Source organism: Eschrichtius robustus, chromosome 7 (genome assembly GCF_028021215.1).
Source record: "Eschrichtius robustus isolate mEscRob2 chromosome 7, mEscRob2.pri, whole genome shotgun sequence".
Taxonomy (NCBI): Eukaryota; Metazoa; Chordata; class Mammalia; order Artiodactyla; family Eschrichtiidae; genus Eschrichtius; species Eschrichtius robustus.
In genome coordinates this window covers 104,181,132-104,202,359 of record NC_090830.1, presented here as the reverse complement: position 1 = coordinate 104,202,359, position 21,228 = coordinate 104,181,132, and the positions used below count along the sequence as shown (strand labels likewise).

The 21,228-nt window shown below is 42.0% G+C and overlaps 2 protein-coding genes across 2 annotated transcripts in view; one reads left to right on the top strand and one right to left on the bottom strand.

The window, feature by feature from the left end:
• Window positions 1-7,286, bottom strand: part of BTAF1 (B-TFIID TATA-box binding protein associated factor 1) — a 98,074-nt gene extending 90,788 nt beyond the window's left edge. The window contains exon 1 of the mRNA XM_068548204.1: window positions 7,186-7,286. The gene's annotated coding sequence lies outside the window, so the exon portion shown is untranslated. The remainder of the gene's footprint in view (window positions 1-7,185) is intronic.
• Window positions 6,640-7,985, top strand: FGFBP3 (fibroblast growth factor binding protein 3). Its single transcript, XM_068548205.1, has 2 exons — window positions 6,640-6,751; window positions 7,119-7,985. Exon 2 carries the CDS (start codon window positions 7,208-7,210, stop codon window positions 7,982-7,984), a length of 777 nt encoding a protein of 258 aa, XP_068404306.1. The 5' UTR covers window positions 6,640-6,751; window positions 7,119-7,207; the 3' UTR covers window position 7,985.
• Window positions 7,986-21,228: the final 13,243 nt, after the last annotated feature.

Sequence of the window (21,228 nt, the reverse complement as noted above, 5' to 3'; positions counted from 1 at the left end):
TTGCGGTGAGCGGGGGCCACTCCTCATCGCGGCGGGCCTCTCACTGTCGCGGCCTCTCTCGTTGCGGAGCGCAGGCTCAGTAGTTGTGGCTCACGGGCCCAGTTGCTCTGCAGCATGTGGGATCTTCCCAGGCCAGGGCTCGAACCCGTGTCCCCTGCATTGGCAGGTGGATTCTTAACCACTGCGCCACCAGGGAAGCCCCTGAGCCCATCTTAAAGGCCTCCAACAGATTAATCTTCATGAAACACTGCTTTCACCGTGTCACTCCTCTGCTTATAAAACTTATCCATTGGCTTCTCATTATCTGAAGAGGCTTTGCCTCAACCCCTGAGTCTTTTTCATCTATAAAATGAGGCTAATGAGAAGTACTATAGAAATAAAATGAGGTCATGTATCTAGAAAAGCTTACAAGAGTTTATAAAGCATAAAGGGAAAGAAACTAACTTAAGAACCTATGTGCTAGGCATTTGGCATGCATAATCTCATATACTTTGTAGGCCAACCCTGTAAAGTAAGTTTTAATCTTCATTTATAGGTGAGAAAACTAAGCTCAGGAAGGTTAAGTAATTTGCCCAAGATCCAAGCTACTAATAATATTTACTGTTCATTCTTAAACAAATATTAATTTGGCCCCTGCTCTATGCCAGACACTCTGCTTGGCACTGTTTTATACTATTAGACAATATCTGATCAAGCTGATGTTCACATGTCTTCATATTTCACAGCCTCCTCCCACCTGCCTTCTCAGTTCATCTAACACCACTGAAACTAACAAGCAGGTACATTTACTGATTGTACACTACATTCATTTATTCAGCCAAAATTAAGTACCTACCACATGCTAAACTCTATACTAGAGATTAGGGCTTCTAAAGAAACCAAAAACAGATAAGGTGCCCACTCTAGTTGAACTTACATTCTAATGGGAGGAAAGAGAGTGAACAGATAAACAAGAAAATATCATGTTTGTATGCTATGGAAAGCAGAATGATGGGATAGAGAGGGTAATTAGAGACCCCAGACGGGGTGATTAGGGGGAAACGAAGGAGGAGCTTAATCTGAGGCCTGAAGGACAAGAGGGAGCCCGCTATGTGAAAACCTGGAGAGCCTTCCAGATAGAGGATACAACTAGTGTAAAAACCTAAGAGAAGCTGGCTATCTTGGGAGACAAGATGGGAGAGGTAGAAAGGGGCCATTGTAAGGTATTTGGATTTTAGTCTAGCAATAGAAAGTCATAGGAGGTTTTTAAGCATGTGAGTAAAATGATCTGATATACATTTAAAAAAATCTTACTCTTTAATATCCAAGAGGTAATTAGATATATAGTTCGAAAGGACATATAGAAGAGAGGAAAAGGCTGGTGTTACAGATTGGTAAGGCATAGTGTAATAATCAAATATACTGAAGTCAGACTGACTTGTTTTTAAATCCTTCCTTACCACACTTAACAGTTGTGTGTCCAGGGAGTTGTCTAACCTTTCTAAGCTTCAATTGCTTCTGGGAAACGGGGACAATAATAGCACCTTATAGGGTTGTGGTGAAGATTAAATGATATAATGAATATAAAGCATTTAACCCAGTGACTGAAACTTTAAGCACTCAAAAACATTATTAACTACATTGAGTGTTCTTTTTGTTAACTATGCAACCTTAAGCAAATGACTTACCTTCTATGTCTCAATTTCCTCAGCTGTGAAATGGGGATAACATTAGTACTGGTACACAACCCTTATCTGAGACCCTGGCTAGAGATGGTTTTCTGAATTTAGAATTTTTTAGATTTTGAAAGGCAATCCAGTGCCTATTATGTCACACCCTAGCAGCTTCTAGGGCAGCACTCCATAGTCAAGTACATTTATAGTTCTGCAGCAAAACATATGAATAGCCATACTAAGAGGACTAAATAAGAAACTCTAAATAGATGCATGGCAGTTTAGGTCAGGTTTTGCTGCCAGATGAATTTTTTTTAAGTATCATATTCAGACCTTTTTCAATTCCAGAATTGTAAATAATGGATCGTGAACCTGTACTTTGTAAAGTTGTTGTAAGGAGCAAATGAGTTGATACATGATACACTTAAGAAATACTAAGTGCTAAATAAATTTTAGCTATTATTTTTTTTTTTTATCACCAGAAAGGTGGCTTCAAAAATCAATGGCAGGACTTCCCTCGTGGCACAGTGGTTAAGAATCCGCCTGCCAATGCAGGAGACATGGGTTCGAGCCCTGGTCCGGGAAGATCCCACATGCAGCGGAGCAACTAAGCCCGTGCACCACAACTACTGAACCTGCGCTGTAGAGCCCACGAGCCACAACTACTGAGCCCGTGTGCCACAGCTACTGAAGCCTGCGCGCCTAGAGCCCGTGCTCTGCAACAAGAGAAGCCACGACAATGAGAAGTCCGCGCACTGCAACGAAGAGTAGCCCCTGCTCGCCGCAACTAGAGAAAGCCTGCACACAGCAACGAAGACCCAACACAGACAAAAAAAAAAAGAAAAACTATACCCAGTAGGGTGGCTATTATAAAACACACACACACACACACACACACACACACACACACACACACACACGCAAGAGAGCAAACAAAAAAAGTAAATAACAGGGGCTTCCCTGGTGGCACAGTGGTTAAGAATCCGCCTGCCAATGCAGGGGACACGGGTTCGAGCCCTGGTCCGGGAAGATCCCACATGCCGTGGAGCAACTAAGCCCATGCGCCACAACTACTGAGCCTGTGCCCTAGAGCCCACGAGCCACAACTACTGAAGCCCACGCACCTAGAGCTCATGCTCTGCAAGGAGAGAAGCCACCTCAATGAGAAGCCTGTACACCACAACGATGAGTAGCCCCCGCTCGACACAACTAGAGAAAGCCCACGCACAGCAACGAAGACCCAACGCAGCCAAAAATAAATAAATAAATTTATATTTTAAAAAAAGTAAATAACAAGTATTGGCAAGGATCTGGAGAAATTGGGACCTTTGTGCACTGTTGGTTGGAATGTAAAATGGTGCAGCCACTATGGGAAACAGCATGGAGGTGCCTCAAAAAGTTAAAAATAAAATTAGCATATGATCCAGCAATTCCACTTTTGGGTATGTGCCCAAAAGAACTGAAAGCAGCCGCGGAGCAACAGCCTGTGCGCCACAACTACTGAGCCTGCACTCTAGAGCCCACGAGCCACAACTACTGAGCCCACGTGCCATAACTACTGAAGCCCGCGTGCCTAGAGCCCACGCTCCGCAACAAGAGAAGCCACCGCAATGAGAAGCCTGCGCACTGCAACAAAGAGTAGCCCCCGCTCGCTGCAACTAGAGAAAGCCCGCGCGCAGCAACAAAGACCCAACGCAGCCAAAAATAAATAAATAAATAATAAAAATAAATTAATTATTAAAAAAAAACCTGAAAGCAGAAACTCAAATATTTATACACACATATTCATAGCAGCATTATTCAAAATAGTCAAAAGGTGGAAGCAACCCGAGTGTTCATCAACCGAAGTATGCATAAACAAAATGTGCACTATACATACAATGGATTATTATTCAGCCTTAGAAAGGAAGGAGGGGCTTCCCTGGTGGCGCAGTGGTTGAGAATCTGCCTGCCAATGCAGGGGACACGGGTTTGAGCCCTGGTCTGGGAAGATCCCACATTGCCACGGAGCAACTAGGCCCGTGAGCCACAATTACTGAGCCTGCACGTCTGGAGCCTGTGCTTCGCAACAGGAGAGGCCGCGACAGTGAGAGGCCCGCGCACCGCGATGAAGAGTGGCCCCCGCTTGCCGCAACTAGAGAAAGCCCTCGCACAGAAACGAAGACCCAACACAGCCATAAATAAATAAATAAAAATTAAAAAAAAAAAAAAGGAAGGAAAATTTGACACATGCTACAACATAGATGAGACTTGACGAAATTATACTAAGTGAAATAAGCTAGTCACAAAAGGACAAATACTGTATGATTCCACTTATATGAGGTATCCAGAGTAGTCCATTCATGGAGACAAAAAGTAGAATGGTGGTTGCCAGGGGGTGGAGGAAGGGAGGAATGAGGAGTTATTGTTTAATGGGTACAGAGTTTCAGTTTTGGAAGAAGAAAAAAGTTCTGGAGCTGGGTGGTGGTGATGGTTGCACAACAGTGTGAATGTACTTAATGTCACTGAACTGTACACCTAAAATGGTTAAAATGGTAAATTTGGGGGTGGGATGAATTGGGAGATTGGGATTGAAATCTATACACTACTGATACTATGTATAAAATAGATAACTAATGAGAACTTACTGTATAGCCCAGGGAACTCTACTCAGTGCTCTGTGGTGACCTAAATGGGAAGGAAATCCAAAAAAGAGGGGATATGTGTATACGTATAGCTGATTCACTTTGCTGTACAGCAGAAACTAACACAACATTGTAAATCAACTATACTCCAATAAAAGTTAATTTAAAAAACAAAAAAAACAAAAAAAAAGGTACAATTTATGTTTTGTGTATTTAACCACAATTTATAAAAAGTAACTTCTAGTAAGACGTTACCCCTTTCTGACATGGCATAGCACATCTGTGTGCCCTTATTTTTGTTCTGGGGGCAATGTTTCTGACAGAAAACATGGTCTCGAATGTCTCCTTTAATAATTATGACTTTCTGGTAACAAACTTTTTCATTGTAATTAGTAAAAAATGTCACAAGATGTCACTCTTTAGCTGAAAAACTATTGCAGTTTGGTTCAGTAGCCGATAACTATAAGTAATTCCAGAGCATCAGATAAAAGCCTGTATATAGTGCTTTGCTCATACAAATACGGTTTTCTGGGAAAGAGAAGGTTTCCATCTGTGAAATGTATTAATAAGCTACTCTGTTCATGAAATTTATGTTAATATTTATTAACTTCATTGGTACTAATTGTTTTTCAGTATAAATTGAGTTGGTGTAATTAAGACATAACTAACTTTGTAAGTGTTAGGGAAATACAAAGCTGAAATGTAAAGATCATTGATCATTGAAAGTCAGGTGGCTTTACCACTAAATGATGTGTGACATTGGGTAAGTCCTTTAATCCCTCTGATTTCACCAGAGTGGTAGAAACATCCTTTCTTAGGTCGATATACACTACCGTATATTTACTCTGGGCTAAAACATATTTAAGTACATTCTAATTCTAAAATATTTTGGTTTTTATAGTAGTAATCAAATTGTAACTGTTGAAATACAATACCAATGGGAGTTTAGTAATAGAAAATACTGCCCACAGGAAGACATTAGGAAATATAATGAGACTTCTTGATGTCCTGAGGGAGTATTTTAGGAAAATACTTACTTGTATTAAACAATTATAGTCAGAGGTATAAACTCTTGAAATAAAAAAGATCACATTTATTACTGAGAACAGTTTTTAAAAGATACTGGAATATCCTAAAGTGTAAAAGAAAAATTGCTTTGTTTACATGTAAAATTCTTAAGATTCAAGGACACATTAATTCTTAAAGATTAACCATTTGAATTGGTAATATTATACTATAATCAAAATAATTTTTTAAACTTCTAATTTTTGTAAGAAGTTTGTAATTGAGTTATAATACCTAAAAACAATCAAAAGACCAAATGCTCACCGCTGGATGAAATGCTGGACATTATAATGCATCAATAAATGAGGATATTACATTTTTATTAGTAGTAACAGTTATTAGGATTAAGATTATTAGGATGAGAAAAACTATCAGAAATGGTGGGTGAAAATATAGAACTCAGAATGATATAAAAAATAGAGTGTAAATAGTGTCCAGTTAAGGATATTGACAGTTGTTTTGTTTCATTTCATCTTATTTAACTCTTAAAACTTCGATCTTTCTGTTTAACTTTTATCTTCACATGATTAAATATGTAAAAGGAGAGGGGGTGTAGTAGCTAAAGGGTACAGAGTTGCTTTTCGTGGTGATGAAAGTGTTCTAAGATTAACTGTGGTGATAGTTGCACGTATGTGTGAATATATTAAAAACCATTGAATTTTACACTTTAAATGGGTGAACTGTATGGTATATGAACTATATCTCAATAAAAAGTACGTGAAGGAAGCACACTATTCAAGCTTTTTTTTCTATTACTGCAAATATAGTTATGAATGCCTATTTTTAAAAGAGCATTGAAAACAAGTGGTTTGGGGGGCACGGATAAATTAGGAGTATGGGATTAACAGATGCACACTACCATACATAAAATAGATACACAAAGATTTACTGTGGAGCACAGGGAACTATACTCAGTATCTTGTAATAAACTATAATGGAAAAGAATTTTTAAAAAAGGAATCTAGATATAGACATATATATATATGTATAACTGAGTTACTTTGCTGTACACCTGAAACTAACACAATACTGTAATTCAACTATAATTCAATTAAAATAAATAAATAAAATTCAAGTAAAGAATATGTAAAAGGAAAGAAAAGAATGATGTGTTAAAATTCGCGTGATTATTTTAAACACTGGAAGCAAAAACGATTTATATTCATGTTACATTGCCACTTCCATCATACATCTGTGTGTGTGTGTGTGTGTGTGTGTGTGTGTGTGTGGCACGGTGGTGGGAAGTCTCCCAGGGAGAGAGAGAGAAGTTTGGGAGGGGCATAGTCGGGGAGGCCCGTTCTGTTCCATTGATAACACGTTCATTCACTGGGAGCCGGCTAAAACAGACTAATCCTTCTAGCAGTCATTCCCTCTACCTTAACAAGGCTCCGCCACCTCGCCCAGAACTCGGTAAGTTCAAAGTGCAGTAAAAGTGCGTTTTTCCAAAGAATAATCTGAAATGACTTTGTAGATAATTTACTGGAGGGTGGAGAAGGGAGGGGGTGGAGGAAGGGGTGGAGGTGGTAATTATCAGGCGTCGCTTTGCTATCATATTTGCAATGGGGGGAAAAACCTCAATGCGCAAATAGTTTCAAAAAGATTAGACAGTAATTGGCTTTTTCCCAGGAAACCTTTCCAGAGGGGCCACTCGCAAGCTGCTGCTGCCCACTGAAAACCGACGCCCAGAAAGTCTGGGGAGGGGGATTGGCAGGTGCCTGTGCTTGGGCCAAGGGCTGCGCCCGACTCAGTCAGTAACCGCCTCTGCCTCTGTCCCCAGGTCCAAGGGATGCTGCTCTCCTGGCCCTGCTACCACTGAAGCGCTCAGGGGTCCCTGGAAAGCCGACCTGAGTGCAGACACCACGAGCCATGAGTCCTCTGAGGCTGCGAGCGTCTCTCTCGTTGCTGCTGCTGCTGCTGCTGGGTGCCTGCCTCCTCGAGGGCGCCGGGAGAAACCAGGGGGCGCCCGGCAGCGCGGTCGAGTCGGCCCCGGGCCCCGCGGGCGGCTCCTCCGGTCGCTTCGTCAGCCCCGAGCGGCACGCGTGCAGCTGGCAGCTCCTGCCGCCCGCCCCAGGGCCCGCGGCGGGCAGCGAGCTGGCGCTGCGTTGCCAGGGCCCGGACGGGGAGCGCCACCAGTGCGCCTACCGCGGGGAGCCGGGGCGCTGCCCGGTCTATGCCGCCCGCCGCTCGCACTTCTGGAAGCAGGTGCTAGGTGGGCTGCGCAGGAAGCGGCGGCCCTGCCACGACCCCGCGCCGCTCAAGGCCCGCCTGTGCGCGGGCAAGAAGGGCCAGGGCGCGGAGCTGCGCCTGGTGCCCCATGCGTCCCCATTCGTCAGCCCTACCGGGGCGGGCTTTCCCCGGGATACCAAGCTCCGGGCCAGGAGCCGGGGGCAGCCCCGGGACGCCGCGCGCGGCCCCGCCGCAGGGGCCCCGCCTCCCCCGAACGCGCCGCCCGAAGGGAAGCCCTCTGAGAAGAAGACCAAAGGAGGGAAGAGAAAGGCTGCCTGGGACCCAGACGAGGAGCGACCTCTGGGGACCCGGCCCGATCCCGACGAGCTGGACGAGAACGCGAAGCTCACGGAGACCTACTGTGCTGAGAAGTGGCATTCCCTCTGCAACTTCTTTGTCAATTTCTGGAATGGCTGAGGGTGCGGGCGGGTGCGGGCCTGGGGAGGGAAGGGGAGAGGGAGGGAGGGGATCTGTGCGCAGCCCGGGAGGGGAAGCTAAGGGCATCCTAGGCCACGAGATACTGGATAGAGAGTGGGGAAGAGTCCAGGTTCTAGAATGGGTCTGGGGGGGGTGGAGGTGGGGCTTGGGATGAGAGTATAAAGGCTATGGAGAGTCTCTGAGACAGCAGAGAAGTTAAAAATTATTAAGAGTCGACCCTGATTAAGAGCAGAAGAACTAGTGGAAACAGAAGTGGGCATACCCTAAATGCGCAAAAACTGTAGACTGGGGAGAGAGACGGGTACAGAGAGAGGCTGAAAAAAATAAGTGGGAAAAAGTGACTAAGAGGATGTGACTCTCGTATGGGAAGCAGGATACAATGTACACTGTTTAACACATTCCTCTTAAAATACACTCATGAGCAACTGATAACCTGAGCCAGGTTGAATTTTCAGTGTCATCTCACCTACTCAGCTGACAAGATTACCAACTTCTTTTCTCTTTAGGAATTAGCATGAACTTGGGTGCTGTCTCCTGTCATAGATGATCCCTATAGGGATCGAAGCCATTCAGAGCTCAAAATTGACTCCAGTGAAAAGGTTTTCAGGATGATTGCCTTTGAATTCTTTTAGAAGTTCTGCTTTTAAACAGAGTGATGCCTAGTGTTCTGAAACTTTTCCTATTAACCTTCCAAATTCAGAAGTGAATTATAGAAGTTGAGTGCTCCAGTAGGTTTTAAAAAACAATTCTCTTTGTATTTGATCATATTTTTTTAAAAAAGCTAAAATGTAAGTACATATCTCAGAGTCATTTGGACCATTATGGAAGTCATCTCTCTATTTTGCGTAACTAACTGTTAACATATTTCATTTTAAATAAGATGAAATGATAGACTTTGCATGTGTCAGGTGCTCAATAAAAACTGTATGGCTAGATTTAAAGAACTGGCAGGACAATGGAAATTTTGACTGCATTTGATCTAGTTCTGAGTATACCTTGAAGTTCCTAAAAACATCTTGAATTGTTGGGGAAAGACAAGAACAAGTCTGCATAAGGGAAAAATCACAAACTGACAAACCCTGGGTCCTATCATTGCTCTGTTTGGCCTGCATGCAGTTCTCTCATTTTTCCACTCTTCGTCCCTCCCTCCCAATTGGGATTTGTTGCTAGCATTTAAAAATTAGATCATTTCATATAAAAAGCCAGATTTCTGTATTCTCTTGTAAAATTAGATCTAATGACATTGGACACATCTTTCCACATTGCAACAACTGGCTGATGCTGAATATTGGCTGACCTCTTTAGATGAGATATATTTTCTTGAGTTTTCCCACTGCTGCTGCACGTCTTATAAATTGACTTTATTCATTTATATTACAGGGCTGAACCCATGAGACATTTAAGCCACCAACAGATATAAGGGTTTTTGGCTGACCTTCTGTTTTTCTCACCTCCTCTCCTTTAAAATAATGGTAAATGCAACAATCTTACAGATACTGAACATCTCCTGACCTTTTTCCTCCTTGACCAGCCCCTAGAAAATGTAAACTATCTTTTACCTATTCTGTACATTCTTCACACAATTGGCAAAACATTCAGATTGACCATAGTTTCATGCCACATTTATGAATCACCTTCTGAGTAACACTGACCATTAGATAAAATTCATCTTGGCCAAGGAAAGGAAGCTCAGAGTAGCTTGCGACCACCCCCTAAAGATAGGAATGCAAGGTTTGAGGGATCTTAATTTCCCGACCAGGGATCGAACTTGGCCCCCCCTGCAGTGGACTGCCAGGGAATTCCCAAAAGGGGTTCAGTCTTACAGGGCACTTACACAAAATGGTGATCAGAAACTCTCCATCTCAGCTGGGAGCCACATAAAAAGAAATAAGCAAGAAATGTGTGGTTGAAAAAGAAATAAGCAAGAAATTTGTGGTTGTAGAAGGGAGAATTATCTGATGAGGAGAACAAAATACAGTGCTCGCATCCCTGACGCGTAAGCACGAGGGTATGTGTGATGTCCTTCAATGACAACGACTTGAAAGGAGATGAGAATGTTTCTGGTCTTGGAGGCTTGGGGACCACAGCTGCCCTCCCAGCTCCATGGCTTTCTTACAACTTCAAAGAGCATCTCTCCTTACTTCCTGCCCGATGCTTACAGCTGCAGAGCTTTGATGAACTTACCCCAAGTTTGTCCCTCCTGTGACCTCTGGCTCACCACATTCAAACTCTTCCCCATTTCAATTTTTAAAAGCAGGCATAAAAGCAGACCAAAGCCCTCCTTTCCCTTTTGTAAAGCAAGACAGCTGCTTCAGCTATATTAAAATTATTAGGTGGTCATTATATACAGACAACAGCAGTTAGAAAAAGATAATGTAAGGTGCCATTAATAATAGCAATCCAAGGTAAAATACCTAAGAATAAATTCAATAAAAAATATACAAGAGCTATGTGAATGAACACAGAAATACTTCTGAGGGCAGAACAGAAAGACTTGAGTAAATGAAAACATATGTGGATTATGATTATGATTAAAGAGGACTTAACATTTAAAAATGTCAATCTAAAAATAAATAAATAAAAATAAAAATGTCAATCTGTAAATAATCTATACATTTAAACATGATAACAACAGACTACCAAAAGGATTTTTTGGTGTGAGAATTGGGCAAACTGATTCTAAAATTCCAAAGGAAAACCAAAACGAATTTGGGGACTGGAGGGGTGCAGGGTTGTATGTTTCAGAGAGAGAGAAAAAAAGGATGCTTTCATTAAGGTTAAGGGTACAATTTGAAATGGTTAAATATAGAATCTCCCAAAGGACTGCTGGCAGCACAGTGCGAAACAATGTAAATGATGTGAGTGGACTGTTTCTAGGTAACCACAGGGACTCTCCATAGAAGGCCAGAAGCTTCCAACCAGCACTTCAGTTGACTGTTGCTGCCTCTGAGCTGGGTGGTCATGTGATCGTGGTGGGGCTGAGGATCCTAAACCTTTGATCCATATGTTCTTTTGTTCCCTTGCATAACGATCACAATGAGAACGATTCTTCTCCAAATCGAGACAGGGAGAGGGCCCTTATGCATTGATTTTAAGATGTGGGGAGAGAGGCAAAGGGAAGGTGGCCAGTGTGGGATCCCCAGGAGGGTGAGATGTCACAGTTTATGTTTAATCATGTGTTAGTATTCCTTGGGAGTGCCACAGGATGAAATGTTTGCCAGCATTTAAAGGCAGCTCTTTGCCTTCTCTCTTTTCTCCCTTCCTATTATTACTTAAGGCTTGGGAGGTCTCTCGATTAAATTTTTAAAAAGCAAAGCAAAAGAACACACTACACAACAGAACACACACACACACACACACACACACACACCCCATACACACACACACACACACACACACATACAGAGGATTGGGGTATTTTGAAAACTTACTGCCGGCAGTGTGCCCAGAGGAAAGAATTTGGTTAGGACAGTCCCGTCTTTCATTCCTTAGCTCACACCAGCAGTCTCCACCGTGTGGGTATGCAACCAGCTTCTCAGATGGGTTTGGATGTTCCTGCAAAGCCATGTTAAAATCCACAACATAAACCCTCAGGAAAATCTGGAGGGTGAAATCACTTTGAGTAACTGTGAATGGCTGGCACCTACACTGTTATAAAAACTTTGAGTGAGTCACCGAGAATGAAGGAGGACCTCAGTGTAAGAGGACAGCACGTATGCCTAAAAGCAGGTGGGCTGCCTTAGGAAGGCTGGGGGCAGATTGAAGGCTGGAGAGCTGAAGTTATTTGCAGGAGGGATAATTAGCCTCATGGGACCAGGTGGTAGGATGTAAGAGGGGATGGGCCAGAAGGGGCCTCGACTGAGCCCCTTCGACTGCAGCCTCGAAATTTGGCTACTGTTTAATGGTAAATTTGTTCAAAATAGTAGAGGAGGCCTTCTCTTTTAATAGTCATGAAGTTTCATTTGCCGTTAAAAAATAATAATAACAACTATTGTTTAATGTCAATGATCTTCTTGAATTTTGAAAATAACTTAGAAAACCATTTAGACATGACTGGTGTGTTATTTTGGTAACGAATGCAGTTTCACAAAGTTCTATATCAATAACATAAAAGTCCCTTTGTTTACCATTCTGTTGTTTATCTCAAAGTTTGCCATTAGATCCTAATTGAAATTCATAGACTTCCTGGTCCTTGTTAAATATTGAAAGTGAGAGCTCAGATCTAAGAGTGAGAAGGGTTAATGAGCTTGTGAACTTGTGTTGGTGGCCTGTTCCCAAGTCTGAACCCCGCATGTGTTGGGGAATAATGGCTGCTTATTAACCTCCCAGGCGGAACAGCTGGTGGGGATCAAAGGCACCCTGCACTACATGGTGTTGCTCAAACTGACTCCCCACCTAACCCCCAGGAAAGCGTGCCAGGTCCCCAGGGAGGGGTGGGTTGCACTAAACCCAGGAGCACATTGAAAGAAGGTCTGTCCCACTAGAGTCTCTCTGGAAATGTACCAGGGGAGCCCATGGGAGTAAGGGATTGATTCTCAAAGCTGTAGAAATAGGGGTGGGAATACTACGATTATTTAGGCAGAGACATCACTCCAAGAAGCATTTCCCTCTTTAGGTCCTCCTCCAACATTTGCAGGGCCTGGGGCAAGAGCTCCAATGGAGGGAAGTCCACATACGGTATGTCTAAATATTAAATAATCATAACGCAAGCTAATAAATATAGTCTATCCTCCTATCTTGGCTATACCTCTGAACAACAGAATTTTAAATATATACGTATGAAAACTATAATTTTTTAAAAAATAGATTGATTTATTTATTATTTATTTTTGGCTGCATTGGGTCTTCGCTGATGCACGCGGCTCTCTCCAGTTGTGGCGAGCAGGGGCCCCTCCTCGTTGTGGTGTGCTGGCCTCCCATTGCGGTGGTTTCTCCCGTTGCGGAGCACGGGCTCCAGGCGCACGGGCTTCAGTAGTTGTGCCTCGCCGGCTCCAGAGCGCAGGCCCAGCAGCCGTGGTTCATGGGCCCAGTTGCTCTGTGGCATGTGGGATCTTCCCGGACCAGGGCTCGAACCCATGTCCCCTGCATTGGCAGGCGGATTCTTAACCACTGCACCACAAGGGAAGCCCGAAAACTATAATTTTTATACGATTGAAAGTTGGTAAAATGTCAAAGAAAATGAAATTTAATGATCATGGTGCATGTCTGGGGTCCTCTTGATGGGCCGGTGAATGATGGATGAGTAATAGTGACCTATATAATTCACAAGTTATTATATTGTAATTTTTTGTCTTCATTTCAGCAAAATTGCTAATTATGCTGTTTGGATTATAATGGCAAGGTTTGTGCCAGAAATGCCAAATTAGATAATAATTCTTGAGTCATCTTAGTTCTTAGGTGGCTTTTTATTAATTTCGATTTTGAGAAACTTCATTCCGCTGAGGCAGTAGCAACTGAATTTGTCAATGAATTTCTTAGATTCAGAAATGAACCCGAAATTTTATAAATCACATTCAAGCACTGTGTTCGAATTGCGAATGATAATTAACATTATTACAGAAAATAGCATAAAATATTTAATATATTTGTAAAACATTTTAATTTAATCCTATAAATTGCTATCACTTATACTTCAATGTTTCATCTCTTAAAGCAATATCTAGAACCATTCAATATTAAATTCAAAGTTTCCAATTTGTTCAAATCTCTCTTCAGTTGACAGGATACCTTGCTCTACAAAGGCCAGAAAATAGGCTCTATTGAAATTAGTTTAGAATCACTTATGAATAAATCTTTTCCTTCAAAGTCATGCAAACATATTCTTTTCCATTTTGATTTCCTTATGTTTTATAAGAATGTCACTTTTGTTCATATGTCACATGCGGTTTCATTCAATTTAAATAACCAATTTTCACTAAAATTAAAAAAGTATTTTTAATTTTTTAAAAAGTGAAATAGGCAATCTTGAATCTATTTGTTGTTCTTATAAGCTTTTGATAACATTATTAATAGCAAGTGATATACCAAAAATAAGTACGGAGAGAGCACATTTTAAATTAATTTCATTTTCTATCACCAACTACAATTTGTTCTTCATTTGAAGATCTGCTTCACTTAACTCATCTCACACATGTTCTGTCTTATCTAGCTTAAGTCTAATTGCTTTAGCACCATTTCATAGGCTCTCACATTGTGTGTCAGAAAGGTCAATTTTAATATGTACTTCATCAAGATGTGACATCTCTGGGCAGATCCAGAAAATATAGCATATAGTCTTTGAATTGTTCCAAAGAATGTCATTGCTACTAGCACAGTTGAGACCCTGTCTCCTGAAATAAAGTCAAACTATGCACTGCACTGCCCAATATAGCAGCTATTTAGACACATGAGGTTCTGAGCATTTGAAATGTGGCTAGTCTGAATTGAGATGGGCTGTGAGTATAAAATACATACTGGGTCTCAAAAGCTTGGTAGCCCTCCCCCTACAACACAAAAATGTAAGATGTTTCATGAAAAAAATTTATAATATTGCTTGCATGTGGAAGTGATATTTTAGAGATATTAGGTTGAAGAAAGTAAATTATTAAAATTAATTTTACCTGTTTCTTTTTATGTTTTTTTCGTGTAATTACTTGAAAATTTAAAATCACATATGTGTGGGACTTCCCTGGCAGTCCAGTAGTTAAGACTCCATGCTTCCACTGCAAGGGGCATGGGTTCAATCCCAGTCGGGGAACTATGATCATGCATGCCACATGGTGAGGCCAAAAAAAAAATTAAATTAAAAAAAAAATCACGTATGTGACTGGCATTATATTTCTATTGGACAGTGCTGGTGTAGAACACCAAGAATGCTTCTGGATTTTTGTCCAAAATTCTGGTTTGCACCTCTTTCCCTTTACCAAGATGGTATAGGCCTATTTTATTTATTTATTTATTTAGTCCTCTTGGAGCGGCATGCGGGGGGTGCGGGGTGGATCTTAGTTCCCTGACCTGGGATTGAACCCTTGTCCCCTGCAGTGGAAGCATGGAGTCTTAACCACTGGACCGCCAGGGAAGTCCCCAGCAACCTTTTAAATCAATACCTACAGTTGACATTTTTTTTTCATTCTTTCAATTCTTTACTTGAGTGAAAACCTGTGCTTTTTACAACAGGTGTGAAACTTATGAAACATTAGTTTGGACTGTTCTGGCTATAATTTTTGAAATCATTTTAATCAAATCCAGAAATTTGCTGTTATTTTCTGTAAATGTTGTGCTGTTAGTGCCATGAAAAATATCATGTCTAGCTGAATACTGGACATGTATTATTATTTTATGACTATTATGTGGATGTTTTATATTGGTGTTTAGTTGTCCTTGTGAAATACAATTTTTTTTAACATCTTTATTGGAGTATAATTGCTTTACAATGTTGTGTTAGTTTCTGCTGTATAACAGAGTGAATCAGCTATTGAAATACTATTAATTGCTGTTTATTCAGTTTTTTTTTTTTTTCAGTTCTAGGGTTTGCATGTCTGTGTGTGTCTGTGTTTTTAATGCACAAGTGACAGTCATGTTCTTCTAATAGAGAATCTAAATGTGTCCTTTCACAAGTCCCTCCATTGGTCAAAGCTAATTATGACATGATTGTGAAACATGTAAGAGGAGCTACAGAATACTTTGCATTTGTGCTTAGAATTTAAAAGTCAGTTTCTCCATCTGAAGAAATTTTTATGTACAATGAAATATTAAACTTGGATAATGATTTACTTGAACTTAACTTTTCTGGGGGGGGGGGTGGCGCTAGGAACATCCTCATGCTGGAAGGATGTGAGGGCAATCTTCCAGGACCCTTACCCCCCAAAATCGTTCCAAAGGTCTCCTCTTTTTCATCTAGCTTGCCGATTTCATGGCCTATATTTTAAATGTAATTTTCTTTATCAGCTAATAGTCCAGAGTAGCATTTGAAGTTTTGATTTGTGATTTAAAAGGAATAATTCTTTTAAAGTTTTCATTGCTTTGATTAGTCATTACTTCTCCACTTAGTAAAGATTTTGGAGACGCAGAGACCTTCATCTACTTATTCAAGCTATAGATTTGATGAGAGTAATTTTCTAGCCGGATTTCATTGTTTTGAAAAGGAGTTAAATATTCATTAAAGAATTTCTAATGTCGTATTTGCACATTTTATATGGTCATGTCCTACAGTTTGGGGTTTAAAAGATAAACAGATCACTCTGAAAGTGTTCTGTTTCCTTTTTTCCTTCAGCTTTTTTTCTGCTATGAGTTCCATTTGGGTATTTTCTATTACAATCTTGACTAGTACTCATTCTCAGTGATCTAAGGGATTAAAAAATAAAGTGTAATATGGATAAATGACAAGGTCCTACTGTATAGCACAGGGAACTATATTCAAGATCCATATTGCACTGTAGGGCACAGTGCACAAATTTAAACTCCAGAAATGTGCCAGCGAGGCTGAAAATAACAACAACAACAAAAATAATAATAACATTTAACAAAATTACTATAAAAAGAAAAAACATAACTGATGCAATGCATGAAACTTTACTGGATTCTGGATTTTTTAAAAAAATCTAGTTAAAAGGCATTTTGGGAAAAACTGAGAACATTTAAATATGGCCTATATTTTAAATGATATTTAAGCAGAGTTAATTATTCGAGGTGTGATAACAGTACTGTGTTTATGAAGAAAAACGTCCTTATGCCCAGTTCCTGAATGTGAACTATTTCAGGGCAAACTGTTATGAGATGCGCAATTTACTTGTAATTCAGGAGTAAGAAATCTCTCTATGCAGATATACGATAAAGCTAATTGCAAAATGCGTACAAGTGGTGAACGTAGATGAAGGGTAGAGGAATGTTCATCTGTCTTATTGTATTACATTTTCAACTTTTCTGTAGATTTGAATATTTCCTAAAAAGAAAGTCTGAAGAAAAACTAACTGGAAACTGATCACGCCTCTACTTAGGAATATAATAAAGTTACAGAGAAAGAGAGTAAGAGAGACAGAGCCATTGCCTCGCTGGCTTCTCTCCTGTGGGCTCTGTGCAACGGAAGCTTCCCGGGCCCCACGATTACCTTAAAATGTTTTCTACATTATTTGAATTGTAGTGAGAAAATGTGGTCCTGAGGAATGTAACCATGGTGATTAAACGGTGAGATTGAAAAAAAAAAAAAAAAGACAACACTAAAAGAGCCACGAACACGAGTATATTTTAGAGGAAAATGAATTTGGCAAGCCCTTCAAGCACTGCGCGCGATGCTCGGGAGCGGGCGGTGCTCCGCGACCCGCGTGATGCTCCACCGCGGGCGCACACAGGGTTAACTGCAGGCCGAGGGGCCCGCGCATCCTCTGCCCGCCCACATTCCGCCGCTGAATGGAGGCGATGGCCTGATGCCGGTGGGGTGATGTCGCCGCTCCGCATCCAACCTTCCCACTGGCCAAGCCCGCGCCCCTCCGGGGCCGACCCTTGCGCTCTGCAGTCACGTTACCTTCCCCACCATTCACGCGGCCCGACGGGGGTTACAAAGCGGGACATTGAGAAGTCTATGGACGTCGTCGCAGAATCTAGAAATGATGGGCTAGGAACGTGGAGACAATTACCGTGGTTCTGAAGGCCCCCGTCGTCGACTAGCCTAGTAATCTGACCCCTTTCGTGGTGTGACAGGGGGCCTGTGTTTGCAGATCTGTTCCTTTGTCTGAATTTTGGAAATAAAGCGTGGTACAACTTGAGAAATGTGTGTGTGTGTGCGTGTGCGCGCGCCCTTTCATTAAATCCCTATGAATCAAACAAAAAAGAGACACTTTTCCTGATTTGCCCTTGTCTAATCTTATAAAGCACATCTCATAAAATATAAACTTTTTTTTTTTAATAATAGAAGAACTGGGTTTTAAGTTTACAGAAACCTAAATGAAAAGAATATATTATTTTCATAAATAATGCTCCACCAAATCTAATAATTTATTCTTCTTTCTGTAAAAACCATATTTTTAAAATAGCTTCAGCTGGCAATATTTCCTAAAATATTTTATAAAATATATAAAACATAAAATAATGTAAATCCTTCATTTTAATCACCTATCCAATGACCATGAAAATTAGAGAAAGTGTGATTAAGTGGGCAATACAAAATGACATTCTCACCAGAAAAAGTAAATTGGCATCTACAGAATGAGTAAATGTCCAAATAGAAAATTAAATCACTCCTTTAACTAGTACTTAGAGAACCCACAATGCCCCAGGTGCCAGGGATTCAAGAGTGTGTGGAACACCGGTCTTGCCCTCCAGAATCTCCCAGTATTCCTGAGGAAGAGCGTTGATTGAGGTGGCCAGTATTATGAAAGAGTAAGTACCAGGTGCTGCAGGAGCCCAGGGTGCTGCAGGGATACCCGACTGGGTCAGGGTCATGGGTGTGTGTGGAGGTGACAGAGAGGGGGAATCAGGAAGGCTTCCTGAAGGAAGAAATACTGAGCTGAAACCTGAGAAAAGAAGTTAGGCCAGGGGTTCCCTAACTTCGTGGACATTAGAATCACCTGGGGAGCTTTTTAAAATCCCTGTGGCCCAGGTCACACTCCCGTACATCAGAATGTCTGGGGGTGAGAGCCTGGCAACAGTGTTATTTAAAATTATTTTAAGGGACTTCCCTGGTGGTCTGGTGGGTACCACTCCGTGCTCCCAATGCAGGGAGCCCGCGTTTGATCCCTGGCAGGGGAACCAGATCCCGCATGCATGCCAAAACTAAGAAGTCCTCATGCTGTAACTAAAAATCCCACATGCCTCGAGGAAGATGCCACATGCTGCAACTAAGACCGGGCGCAGCCAAATAAATAAATAAGTAAATGTTAAAAAATAAATAAAATTATTTAAAAACCCGGGTAATCCCAATGTATAGCAAAGTTGGGGGAATTACTAAAGCAAAGGGAGGGAAGCTGATGTTTTTTAGTTTTCTGAAGGAAAACATTTGCCCAGCAGGCATGTAGTAGTTGCTAGTCATTGTTCTTGTTTCCGTCTTCTCCTCTGCGCTGCCTGCCTCTAGTACACATTCAGGAAATGTCTATTGAAGCTGGAGAAAAAGCGAATCAAAATCCGGATGTATAAGAAAACCAGGCCCTCCTAAAGAATGCCGGTGGACTAATTGTGGTCTGAAACTTACAATGGCATGTCCTTCCTTAAAGAGAAGGTAAAATGCAACATTTTGACAACTGGGGAAAAAACGCTGTAATTTTCGCTTCATAGGCAACATAAGAACTATCGTTTCTATCTTGAAAATGGCTCCCCCCTCTTTATTAAAAAAAGCACAGCGTCTGCCAAAATTATGAGTACATTAATCATGAACAGCCTAAGGAGGAGGCCACTCGAAAGAATATTCCTTTAAGTAAGTGTAGGCAAGCTGTGCAGGGTGAAGCTAGGGCTCTCTCCACCCACGGGCCACCTTCCCTGCCTGCTCAGGGAGTGGAAGGATTTGCCCATCATGCTCTCCTAGCTAAGCCTTCTTTGAGATGCTACTCTACCTTGGCATGAAATAGCCTCTTGCAATTTACCTCTTGTCTTAAATGGTAGTTCCAAGCCTACAGGCACTTTAAAAGGGGTGGGGGGCTTCCCTGGTGGTGCAGTGGTTGAGAATCTGCCTGCCAATGCAGGGGAAATGGGTTCGAGCCCTGGTCTGGGAAGATCTCACATGCCGCGGAGCAACTAGGCCCGTGAGCCACAACTACTGAGCCTACGCGTCTGGAGCCCGCGCACCGCGATTACGAGTGGCCCCCGCTTGCCGCAACTAGAGACAGCCCTCGCATAGAAACGAAGACCCAACACAGCCAATAAATAAATAAATAAATAAATAAATAAATAAATAAATAAATAAATAAATAAAATAAGTCAGGAGCTCTTTAAAAAAAAAAAAAAAAGGGTGGGGGGTGGGGGGTGGGGAAGAAAACCTCAATCCAGGCTGAGGCAGGCTGCACTTTCAGTAGATCACAGACAAAATATGAACTCCTTTTATTGCGAGGGGCGGGGTGCTATTCTCTGATATTCTAGGAGATCCACTGTAGCCCCGAGGAAACAGCATGATGTCACACCACTCAAGGAGAGCCCCAGAGAATGAACCCCACAGTGCTCTATCTTATTAACCTCTAGGAACCTTTGCATCTCTCTGTAGGAAAGCGGGAAGTCAAAGGTAAGGCGTTTATTCCGTTTCATCGCTCCTCCTCCAAGCACCGGTTGCAACTGTGACCCCATGGGATTAACAAAGGCAATCCTGTGACCTAGATTCAAGTCACAAAGGCGCTCCTCAATCCAGGGGACTCTGAGGGGACAGGGCCAGGAGTGGTCTGGAGAGAGAGCACTCTTTTCATTAGTCCCATACCTGATGCAATAAGGGGTCCGAGCCTCTGAAACCAACCTATCAGCACAAACCCCTGCAAAATGGAAGCTGACCTAAAATGAAGCTAGTCCCAGGCAAAGCCCATGGACAAGGAAGGAGAGGATGTTTTGTAGGAAAACAAGTGTGGATTTTGCAGCAGTCTCCCCAACGGTAGCTGGGAGCTGTTGCTGAGCCCTGAAAATCAACCAGGCTCTTCCAAATATCTTTTCCTCTTGGGCACAGTGAGGTAATGCCCCTCACATGTGTATGTGGTTTATAATCTGCCAAGTGTTTTCACAGACATGACCTCATCTGAGCCCCATAGCCACCCTGTAAGGTTGGCAGGGCATGCGTGATCTTTCCCCCCAATTAACATTGTGAGAAACTGAGGCTCAGAGCGAGTGTCTTGTAGGGAAGAGCTGCCCCCTGAACCCATGTCTGACTTAAAGTGCTCTTTCTACTCAATGGCATTTCTTCAAATCTGGGCTGAACATTAGTAGTTCTTTTTAAACCACCCACAGAGCTCATGAAAAATACAGATTTCTGGACCGCACTTGGATCTTCCGAAAGTGACCATCTGGGGCAGCACTGGGGAGACTATTTTTAACCTGCAGATTGCCCAGGCGATTCTGGTAAGAATCACGTTTGGCAACTTGTTACGCAGACAAGACCCAGGAGTGTTTCACTTTGATTCGTGGTTCCTATGAGCTCTTGGGTCTAGTGTTTCCTTGGCCTTGCACCAATTAGCCCTGTGTGCTGCTGGACAGGTCAGATGTCTACCTACTGCCTCCTTCCCCCAAAGTCCTCCCAGTGGTTCTTCTGGAATGCCTAGAGTGTCCACTCTTTAGGAAGTTCT

What these genes read in the sequence shown, in the direction of transcription:
- FGFBP3 (XM_068548205.1), top strand. Translation starts at nt 7,208, where the DNA reads ATGAGTCCTCTGAGGCTGCGAGCGTCTCTCTCGTTGCTGCTGCTGCTG.